Raw genomic sequence first — 11763 nt, forward strand, 5'->3', positions numbered from 1 at the left:
TGAATAAAATAATAACCAGATGTTCGCAAACTACTTTCACACTCTAAACACAGGAGAGAAAAACCAGCCCCCTCCCCACCACCACCACCACACAAAAAAAACGGCGACGGCCCGAATCCTCGTCTTCCTGGCAGGAGCTGATGCTACATGGCAGCCAGTCCGGCCTGCCAGCAGAACAACGGCACGGAGACGAGCACATGGGAGCATCACAGTGTCACACACACAATGTTGTTCCAGAGTTGTGCTTGTGTACACACACACACACACACACACACACACACACACACACACACACACACACACACACACACACACACACACGGTTTGTCACACTCGGATGATTTCAGTTCAAACATCTGCTTCGCCAACCGCTGGTGGGACGTGGAAGATAAATATTTCAGACGCCGAGCAGACCGAGGAAACGTCAGTGAGACTCTGAAGTCTGAGGATTGATTCTAGCATCAAAACTAATGATTATTTAATCCATTCATTAGTTTTCTTTTGACTGACCTGCCCTTTCAGTTAGATTAAATGAATATAAAAAGATTTAAACTTGTGGTTTCCTCCTTTTAAAGAGGCCTCTGCGTTCCCACTTTGCCCTCCTAAAGGTTAACTCCATTTTAGGTTAATTTTCCACCTTCGCTCTGGGATCAGTGATGTGCTTCATGGTGGATTTTCTTTTTTTTTTTAAGTATTCAGTGATTAGCTCCGCCGTGGCATTTCGCCTGCTCCCGTCTGAGAGCCAGAACATTATAAAACGCTGCCTCAGTGACACTGAAGGTGCACAAAGGATGGAGGAAAAAAAGATCAGCAAACAGACCTCGCCGAGCGTCTCTCTTGCCGTTTGTATCTGGATGAGCGTTGCAGCAGATAATGGAGCCGCCTCGTTACCACGCTGCTATTTGGCTTCCAGATAAACATTCGCTGGTGTTTGTCGGAGATGAAACGTTTCCTCCGCAGCGCTGCAACGTGATAAGACAATCCGTTGCATTGTTGTGGAGGTTTTTTTGGGGGCATTTAATTGGTGAAGGGTGATTAGTGAGTCAATTAAAACGCGTGACCGAAGCAAAACCAGACAAAGCAGCGTTTGCTTCGGTAATCCGCGCTCTCTCCAACGTGGGCTTTTTTCCGTCCACTGGAATGCTTAATCGGCCTCGATCCCTGTTGCTGAAGGAACCGGCTCAGCTGATTGAGTTTGGATTAAAGGAAGAAAATGCCAAATTGATGATCCTATTAAATTATCCCCCGAACCACATGAGCGTGGTGTGACGGGAGGGAAACTTGTGCATTAGCATGTTGACAGCAGCACTGATGGTGATTGACAGGTGCAGCGCCGCGTCAGCGTGTTCGCTGGACTTTATTAATGCCTGTTACTTGGTTCGTGTGTGTGTGTGTGTATGTGTGTGTGTGTGTGTGTGTGTGTGTGTGTGTGTGTGTGTGTGTGAGTGTCTGTGAAGGGCGGTTAAACACCTTCAGCATGGACCAAACTCGGTTGGAGAAAGTTTGTGCTCCTCTTGTTAACTCGTGCAGATGTTTGTGACGCAGCGTTGTTTATGGCCACCAACTGGTGTCTGTTTGATTGACAGGTCTGTGGTGCAGTCAGGTTACAGCTATCGGTGGGCGGGACGTAGTATCATCAGGTTTCCAATCAGATCGGTCAGATCCACCTCTGGCTCCTCCCCCAGCTCGTCCAAATATGGTCACTTCCTGCTCCAAACCGCTCCGAACTAGCAAAGATGGTGACGGACAGAATCTGAACTGGAGGTTGGCGCTTGTTAAAAACTCCACCAGGAGAATGTTTTGATCTTCTCATCTAACTGTCTGCAAGAAAGGGAAAGTGTTGATGTTGTAATCTTTTGATGCACATTTGGCTTCCCAAACATTTTAAACTAAAAGAAAAGATGGAGGAAAACAACCTCCTCCTCTTCTGTTTTTTTTTTTCAATATTCATGGTTTAAGGATTTTGGTTTATTTTGCAAAAATAACAGTTTTTACCCTGATGTTGACAATGTGAAGAACGTATATCTCGGTTAGATTGGTAAATGTGTCTTCTGACTTGTGTGTTGGTGGAGGAAATGTTTGCATGTAAAAATGTGTTCGTAACGAGCTCCAAGACAGAAGAATGCAGCAGGACCTGTTCGATGGTGTTTTCATACCCGAGTGATGAGCCCAGTTATGTAATCACACACACACACACACACACACACACACACACACACACTCCCGGCCCTCCTAACGTTCATGTGTTTATTCAGACATGAGAAGCAGGCCGCTCTCCATCTTCTATTTTTACTCTTTTGTTGATCGTCCGTTTTCTTCCTGCCAAGCGTCGATGCAGCCGCGACGTCGTTTACTGCTGCTGGAGCGCTTCCACGTTCCCGGTTTGTTCCGCCGCCGACATCTTACATAACGGGAGAAAAAGAAAACAACAGAGAGGGGCGAGAGGGAACCGGGGTATAAATAGGTTTGTTTGTCCCCAGAAATGCACAAAGAAATGCCACAAACGTCTTTTCTTCTTCTGCTTCCTCGTGTCGGTGTGCGTGATGATGACAACACACTGTGTGCACAAATCTCCCCCAGAATCCCCCAGCAGGGTGCTTTTGATCAGAAGTACATCAAAATACTTAATGTATTTATTATCAGCCCGTCCTCCTCCGAAACCATCCTCGCCTTGTTTCTCCGGGCAGTCGGCCTGCTTCTCTCACACCCCTGCGTCGTCCTGTCCTACTTCCTGCTTCTCTCTTATTATTTTTTTTGGAAGTCTTGGTGAAGTTTGTGCACCAAGGTGACTGTTGTGCGTCAGCTGGCGGGCATTAGCAAGCATCCCGTGTAGCGAGCAGCCGTGAAAAGATGTCTGTCAACCTCAGATGTACCTGTACTCTCCCTCTGCCGTCTGCCCATTATTCCGTCCTCTCCGTCCCCTCTTTGTGTTCTTCCTTCCTTCTGCACTCACACTCATCTGTCTCCGTGTCTTTATAACTGCCCCCGAAGACGGATCTCTGTACAACCTTCTGAAGGTGCCCTGTGGTATCTGAGATGTTTACAGGGCATCCTTTTAAATCCTGGGAGTTGGAGCTGCTGTAAAGATTTTACATAAAAGAGTTCGTAGCTTCAGGTCTGTAAAATGGTTCTGATCCAGAAGTGTCTTCAGCTGCAATACCAGCGAGTGCCACTAGAGGTCGGCTCCAAAAAGCCTCCGGCTCCATAGACTCCCATTCAACTTCTCTCATCAAATCCAAAGTGAATAAAATGTGTCCATCAGTTATCTCGGTGTTGTTAGCTAAAGTCACTCCTTCTTCTTAGTTTTCTGGAGGTCCATCTGAAAATAATCCCTCATTCATTAGAAAAGAAGATTCAAGAAGACCTGTTTTTGGGGGCGTGTCTGTTTGATTGACAGGCCTGTGGTGCAGTCAGGTTACAGCTTTCGGTGGGCGGGACGTAGTATCAGGTTTCCGATCAGATTGGTCAGATCCACCGCTGGCTCCTCCCCCAGCTCGTCCAAATATGGTCACTTCCAGTCTGTTTCGACTGCACTGTCATGTGCCGTTATTAAGCATTAATCATCTCCTGTGCTTGTTAGTGGTTCTGGTGGTGTTACGCAATATTTGGTTATTAAAAACTTTCCTCAAACAAGAAAGTAAACTCTTTACCAAGCTCTGCTTCATCCGATGATGACGTTCTCTGTTTATTAACCGACAGACGAAGGTCAAAGTAAAGTTGGATGATGCAGCGCAGCTTATAAACTTCCTCCTTTTTCTCGGGCTCTTAATTCCCTCCGAGGTTAAACAACCGTCGGTGCAACAAAGTTCCAACCGGAGGAGAGAAAGCGTGGCGTCTCTTCACTGCCGTGAACAAACTCGGTGATGCAGTTAATCACCAGAGCCGCTGCTGATTAGTTCTGCTGTTTTTTTTTTGTTGTATTTTTTTGCCGGTCGTGGTCACGAGGTCCTGATTATTAAAGCTGCTTGTTGGACAGTTTTTCTATTTAATCTTCTGTGTTTTGCTCTGCCGTGGTCCTCCTCTGCTCATCCCTCCTCTCCCTTCACCTCCCTCGGCTGCCTCTCTAACGATCCCGAGCGTTTGCAGAGGAAGTCACGGAGAGGAAAATTGCCTGGTTTGGCCGGAGATGCTGCAGAAGTAAAAGGGCAGACTGAGTCACAGACAGAACAACTTTTCTTTTCTGCACTCGCTGTTTGTTCTCTGCGTGGATTCGCTCCACGGCCGCCGTGCTGACTGATACTCGGCCATCTGTCACCAAAAAGAAAAAGAGATTTAGATTCATATGTCTCTTTATACGTGTTGTTTTCTCTGCAGCGACATCTCGTCTACACCGCTCACCAAAATCATCGAAAACATCAGATCTACCTTCGTCCTGTTTGCTCTTCTTTGTGGTTCCCTTATTTTCCCCTGCCTCTGTTTTTAAAGTTAAATATTTACTTGTATTTTTCACCTGTTCACCGAATAATTCTGCAGATGGGAAACAATAATAGTTGTTAAATTTGAATATTAAATTTATACTAATGAATATTGGTGAGAGTGATCACACCTGACTGTAGCTAAGCTGCTTCACCGTCACCACTCTCATCAACCTTGGCTTTGATAAACCGTCGGTGCTCTCCGTGATCGGTACTGAGGAGGAGGAGGAGCATTTAGCAGCTGGATATATTTGTAGGTGAATATTGGACTTTAAACACGCTGAGTTTCAGGTGTGTGTAAACACTTTAGTTGAACTAAAGCAGCTAACATTTTTTTTTTTTTTTTTTTTTTTACATTTAAAGTTTTATTTAAATAAATGTCTGTCGACGAATGAGGGAACACGACTGATAAAAACCCTCACACAGGGTTGTTTTTTCTCGTGAGGGTGGGCGGAGCTAAAGCAACAGGCAATTACTGCTTATCGCCACATGTGTCGCCAAAGAGAATGAAATTGTAAATTTAACTATTTCTAACGGGAGCTAAAGTCTGTGTTTTCTCTGCTCGTCGCTGAATGATCTCGTTTGAAATGTCGTGATTTGACAACTGATGAAATACCCTGTTGTTACCTGCAGGCTTCAGACGGTGTAGCCTTTATTACTGCAGCTACCTTCAGTTGGATGTGACCCGGATGGTCCGAAACAAAAAAAATACCCTCATCCCTAGTTTATCGCACCATGCCTACATTTTAGGTTTTTCAGAATTGGAGATGCGACCACCATCTCTATAATTTGGGTGAATTGACCCTTTAAAAAAAATAAAATAAAATTAGCGGGAGCAGAGTGCCAGAGTCTGGTGGGGAGACGGAGGGGAACTGTACCGGATCCAGGTCTGCTGCTGAGCCGAAGGAGTCAGCAGCCAAAACCAGGTTTTATTTTAATAGATGCAGCAGGGGAGGTGAGAGGAGACAGCACCCCCCCCCCAGACACACACACACACACACACACACACACACTCACTCACTCACTCACTCACTCACTCACTCACTCACTCCTTTTCCCTTTATTTCCTCCCACCAGTCTTCATCACCAGGCTGGTCCTTGCTGCTCTCCTCTTCCTCCTGGTTGTCTCAGCTGACTTGCTGTGTGTGTGTGTGTGTGTGTGTGTGTGTGTGTGTGTGTGTGTCAGTCAGTATCCTCCCGGCGTCTCCACTAACCGAACGTGCGGTTGTTTTGTTCCCCTCTCCAGTCCATCATGGAGCAGTTCAACCCCTGCTTACGGAACTTCATCGCCATGGGGAAGAGCTACGAGAAGGCGCTCACCAGTGAGTACACCCACCGCTTCTGGTTTACTTCTCTTCTTCCTTCTCCTTCTTATTCCTCATTCTTCTTCTCCTCCTTCTTCCTCTTCCTCTCCTCTTGTCCGCCCAGTCGGTCGTCCAGGCAGAGGGCCAGCTGACCCGACGCCTGGCGCTGCTTTTATATCCACTTGATTTATCTCGATCAAGGGGGGAAGACGTGACGGCGACGCAGATATTCGAGTCGTCTTCAGAATCCACAAACACTGACGACTTTCTGAGACTTTTTAAACAAGTCCAAAAATAGTGCAGTTAAATAACATTTAATGAAAATCAAATGTTAAACTCTTGATTGTTGCCCTGTGACGTCTTCACGTCTTCCTCGCTGCCTTCCATCGATCTCCAATGTCTGCCTCGACTCTACGTCCTCCGTCATTGCTTTTTCCGTGTGTGTGTGTGTGTGTGTGTGTGTGTGTGTGTGTGTGTGTGTGTGTGTGTGTGTGTGTGTGTAGCGGTGGGTCAAGGTTAAAGACAAAAGCACTGGAAATGTCTTTTGGGGGGGGGGAGGGGAGGGGGTAGCTAAGTGGAGCAGAAGCCAATGAGGAAGTGGAACAGGAGGAGTCGCGAGAATAACGGTCCCCTCCCCCCGTCCCTTTCCCCCTCCCCCTCCCACGGGGCCCAGGAAACCAGAACGGGCCGACCGAGCCGGTATCCAGGACAAGACGGGGTTGAAAAAATAAAAAGCAGGAGGAGGTCGAGGAAAAAGACTGGAAGAGAAATATTTTAAAATAAAAGTAGGGATGAAGTCTGAGAGAAATCAGAGATAAACAAACTTTGATCAGCATCGATGAGGATATTTCAGATCAGACTGGATGTACACGTCTTTTGTTAAAATCCCGGCGACGGTGCTCGGTCCTTGGCGTGCTTGCGGAGGAGCTGCAGGGAAGACTTAACAGAACAGCCCACGAGAACAATAAAAGGAGGCCTCACTCCAGTCTGATAGATCAGGCTAAAAATAGCCCTGCGACTCCCCGAGTGGAGATTACGCTTCATCAATGCCAGGCAGCGTTGGGGGGTGGGGGTGGGAGGTGGAGGCAGTGCAGCAACCATCCATTGTGACTGGAGACATGCCAGTGAAGCCTCTGGGGTCTTAGCTGGGGCGACGGAGGCTTGGTCCTGTGAGGACCGGCGCGATGCAGGAGGGAAGTGACTGCTTGTGTTTGGGATGTGGTGGTCGGACGAATCCTGGCTTCATTAAAATCTGTGCTGACAGATACTGAATGTCTGTGTGGGGAAAGAGGGAAGTTTGAAGAGGCTGCATGTGTGAAAGAGAGGAGACCAGGAAAGAAGATCAGAAAAAACTGGGCTCTTTAAATGATGACACTCTCAGTCAGGGGTGCAAATAATGATCACATCCGTTATCAGATAATCTGCCAATTATTTATTTAGTTATTCAATGCTGAAAACCTTCTTTTTTTTTCTTCTTTTTTTTAAAAGTCAAAAACGGACAAAATCAAAGCGGTAAATCCTTGAGTTTGTGAAGCAGGAACGGGATATTTGTACTTAAAAAATGATTAAAACATTTCGTTTATCATCAAAAATTAGTTTAATTTTGGTTCGTTTGCAGCAGTTCTCACTTATAAAGTGAAATATGAGTTCGTTGAAGCAGCATCCAGCAGCAGGAGGACGTGACGAGCAGCTCGTTGTAACAGAGATGTTTGGATCTGAAGATCATCACATCCGTGTGTTTCCTCAGAGGAAGCGTGCGAGGACATTTTTTCCAGGGTTGTGGAAAGCTTCATTTTACAGTGAAGACGTCAGACATCTTTCCTGTTTTAAGTTTCATTCACACGGACACTCTCTGCTCTGTATCGGCTTTATATCACTGTTCTAATCCTCCTCTTCCTCCTCCACCTTCTCCTCCTCTTCCTCTTTCCTCCTGCTTTCCGTCCCCCCTCTGTCACTTTCCAGCAAAGCGTCTCCTCCAGCTAATCCCGCCTCTCCTGCCGGCTCAGATTCCTCCGGACATCGATTTAAATTAGCCTCGCTCACCCGGCCGTCTCCGCCTCGCCTCCATCCTCCTTCGCTCTCTCTCACTCTCACATCCCACCCAGGCTTAACTCCAGCCGGGCTACAGAAGAGCCGGGAAAAGGGTCTCGGCTTGTCTTTTTAAGAAAAACCTTTTTTTATCGTAGCTTACCGAGGAAGGTTGCAGCGCTGTGTAGAGATTTACTGGCTTTTATCTCGGCTCACCGTTTTCGATAAAGAAAGTCACTTCAGGAGTTCTCTGGAAATGAAACTGTGCAGTGTGTTTACGCAGCGAGAAGCCCGACTCCCGTCTTCATTTTCAGAACAATAAGTTGCGCGTCTCTGTGGACGCAAACCACTACAAGTGAACTCAGAATAGATCTCCTTTGTTTACCATGTTGGAGATATGAACTCTCTGTCATTTTCTTTTCTCCTGCGTCTCTCTGGGATTCAGCTCACAGCACAAACAGCCGTCAACGTGACGTCCCTGTAATGAACTCGGCCCTCATCCATATGTACCTCCCCAGCTGGACATTTGTCCTCTGTCATCCTGACTGTCAGCTCCTGTGTAGCTAACCCCCCCGACCCTCTTTAATTCACTGTCGCTGCAGCTCCCGGCCATCATGTCCTGTTTTTGTTTTAGTTTTTTTTAAAGGCCTGAGTGAAAGGCTGATGTACAGTCATTTGAGTTGTAGAGAGTTTGTGTCTGCAGGTTGCAGGGAGTTGTGAAGATGTGAGGGGCTGTTAAGGACTTTTAAAGATTTAGTTCACCCAACGTACAAAAAACAACAACTTCTAACTCCTTTTTTAATTTTTGCTGCTGAAATGTAAATTTGAATGTTTCAGGTAGCAGGTAACAAACTCGGTTCACCTCCAGGGTGGTTGCTGGAGTCGGGGTTTGATTGCCAGTACTGAGTGCACACTCTTTGGTATCACAACTTCAGGATGTAGAAAAAAAATCCCCTAAATTTTGAGATGAGATGCAGGGATAAGAATTTCAATATTCAAAAATTGCTGGAAACAAATCAACTTCTGAATCGACTGTTCGGCGGTGCGCAGCTGTGTTAGACTGAGGATCTGCTAGCTTTGCCTTCAGAGTCTGAACTGCACCTGCAACACGCAGAACCTTTTGTCGGCTCTTTGTACGTTTCGTGGCATCTAATCTCACTGCTCCACTCAGTTTTACCTGCACAGCTCCAGAGCTTTTTGTAGCAACGTGCTCTTCTTCTCTTTAAGTTGTTTAATGGCGGCTTGCAGACATCTTTTAGGTGCATTACTGCCTCCTTCTGACAGGAGTAACACATTACAAGCAGGCGCTGGTGAAAACGGGGAATAAGGAAAATTAAAGTTAATTTGAACCACTACGAATATTATACAATCCAAAACCATCCCTAATGTAATGTTCATGAAAGATCGACTGAGAGCTTCAAACTACTGAAACTAACCGGACACAATCAGCTCGATAAAGAATCGTTCCAGCTGGTGGTCGTGGAGCCGTGTTGGAGCGTGCTGCTTAAAACTACGTCCCTCCACCTGTTGCATCGTTTTCACACGCCGCTGTTTTCGGTAATAATTCTCCCTCTAACAAACCCTTTTTTTGGTGGATTGCATACACGAGCTTGCAGAGAGCATATTAATGAGACGGCGACCTTTGGGGAAGTTACTCACTGATACACTGTTAATTTGCGACAGCAGCTAATTAATTGAAGTAATTTCAGCAGGTGTTATTGGTGGTTTGACTCAGCTGAATACAGGAAGTTTTGTACTTTGCACATAAAAAAAAACAAGTGGGATTAAGGATAAAAGATTATATAGGAGCCTTATAATTCCATGTATTTTTCTGAGCAGGAATTGAGCCCAAAATAGAATCAACTTCCAGAGAGACTGATTGAAAGTTGTTTGCATGACCAATATTTTTCTGTAGTTTAGGTGAACTAACCCTTTAAAAGGCTTATTACTCTGTAGTGCTTGTAGAACTTGTAGTTGTGGAGTTGAGTCTCTCCAGCTTTCTCTGTTTCCTGTAGTTGCCTCCATAGAGCTTCTTTTTTTTTCCTGCCTGGTCTCCATTTCCGCCTGTCGCTCTTTATTTCCCATGCCCAACCTCACCTCTCTCTCGGGGGGCGGGGGAGGGATGGAAGGGGCACGGTTGCTGAAGAAGACATCATGTCAACTCCGCAACCCCTGATCTCTGACGCCCAAATGCTTCCATGTTTCCAGGTGTCACATACGCTGCAAAGGGCTACTTCGACGCTCTGGTGCGGATGGGCGAGATGGCCAGCGAAAGTCAAGGCTCTAAGGATCTCGGTGAGTCCTTGTAGTGGCTGTAGTGCCCCCGGTGGGGTGGATGGGGGGTTGCACCAGCAGCTGGTGGATGGGCTGGAGCTGGAGAGCAGAAGCAGCTGATGACCAACTTGAAACTGGACACACACACACACACACACACACACACACACACACACACACACACACACACACACACACACACACACACACACACACACACACACACACACACACACACACACACACACACACAGAGAGAGAGAGAGGGGATGTCTCCACTGCTTTAAGACTCTAAATCTGAAAAACGGAGCACTTTATCTGATGCATCATCAGAGAAATTAATTATTTAGCAACGTCACAGCAAGCAGTTTGTTTAATCCCTCGTCCCTCACATTGAAGAAAGATAAAAAGCTCTCCGGTTGTTGTTTTTTTACTGCACCGCTGCGAGCAAATAATTAATTTGATATTCACAAGAGCACACATGGTGAGGAGGATTTGCTCTCTATTCATAATAAGCCCTCGATATATTTACAGTGGTAATGAGAAGTCTCGTTTGAATCCTCCCAGCTCTGCTCCCACACAGCGTGTTGTCCGGTTTGGGTCGGATCGGCTCTGGTTCTGCTCATCACAGACGCACCTTTTAGCACAGGACAGGTAGGAGCATCTGTACCGAAGACACGCAGACGCAGACGCAGACGCGTGCCCGCGGAGCGTCACGGGTCTGCATCCGGCCCGGATCACCGCAACCCTCTCGGTTCCGTTACCGTGATGCGACTCGAGGAACGCGGGCTGAGACCTGCAGAGGAGAGGAAGGAGGGACGAGGAGATGACTAGAGGAGGGTGCAGGAGGGGGCGGGGGGTGGGGTGGAGGGGGGGAGATATCTGAGGAGGCTGTAAAAGCTGCATTCATTATTCATGCGGAGACCTTTTCTGGCGCTTCTTCTGGAGCTTCATCACTTCACTTCACATATTTTTTTTATTTTTTTTATCCCTGCGTCTCTTTCACTAAACACTCGGTTTTTAAGCCCGATGTAACTTTCAGGGTTTTAGGGCAGAGCTGTGATTAACCTTCAACACTCAATTATTTAAAAACCACCTAAAAGTATGAAGGAAAGCCTTCGCATGCCAAGACTGCCTGTAAGTGAATACTAATCCACAAATTATTGTCCGTTAGATTTTCTGAATTTTTTTTTTTTCCCTAAAAAATTGCATCACAAGAACATAAACTCCCCAACGGGATCCCCCATCATGCATCTGTACATCCCCGTCGCCGTCAGCTCGGCTGCTCTGCCTTTCGTGTTCTCTGTCTCACACGCCCGGGCCTCTAGTGTTTTGCCTGCATGCGTGTCTGGAGGGGTTCGTCTCTTACTGTGCAGCCGAACCGTGACTCAGCAGCCTCCCGTTTTAACTCGGCACAACCTCCCCGCCGCCTCCGGTGAAAACGACAGACCGGGCTGAGCAGAATGGATTGATGCCGTCTCCACGTATTCCAGCAGCTGTGGCCTGTGAGCGGTGAAGAAGGGGTGTGTGTGTGTGTGTGTGTGTGTGTGTGTGTGTGTGTGTGTGTGTGTGTGTGTGTGTGTGTGTGTGTTCTGACAACGCTTATTACTTTGTGGGTGCTTCAGCATCTTCCGTTTCTTGTGTTGAGCCTCACAGCTTCAGTAAATTACTGGGCAAAATGCAAATGAGCTGCCAGAGAGGGAAGTGAAGAATGTGTCTCTGGAGGATTCGGGAGTCACTTG

At 46.9% G+C, this 11763-nt stretch overlaps 1 protein-coding gene across 4 annotated transcripts in view; it reads left to right on the forward strand.

The window, feature by feature from the left end:
• Positions 1-11763, forward strand: part of LOC138614495 (BAR/IMD domain-containing adapter protein 2-like) — a 57971-nt gene that overhangs the window by 11694 nt on the left and 34514 nt on the right. For 3 of the 4 annotated variants that reach the window (XM_069687984.1, XM_069687983.1, XM_069687985.1), the window contains exons 2-3: positions 5662-5737; positions 9956-10042. In XM_069687984.1, coding sequence (XP_069544085.1) covers positions 5662-5737; positions 9956-10042 — 163 coding nt within the window. The remainder of the gene's footprint in view (positions 1-5661; positions 5738-9955; positions 10043-11763) is intronic. The other variant, XM_069687986.1, reaches the window with a different exon arrangement.

This window comes from Brachyistius frenatus, unplaced genomic scaffold (assembly GCF_029030835.1).
Source record: "Brachyistius frenatus isolate BFR_SWC_R1_liver_20210118 unplaced genomic scaffold, ASM2903083v1 Contig_511, whole genome shotgun sequence".
Taxonomy (NCBI): domain Eukaryota; kingdom Metazoa; phylum Chordata; class Actinopteri; family Embiotocidae; genus Brachyistius; species Brachyistius frenatus.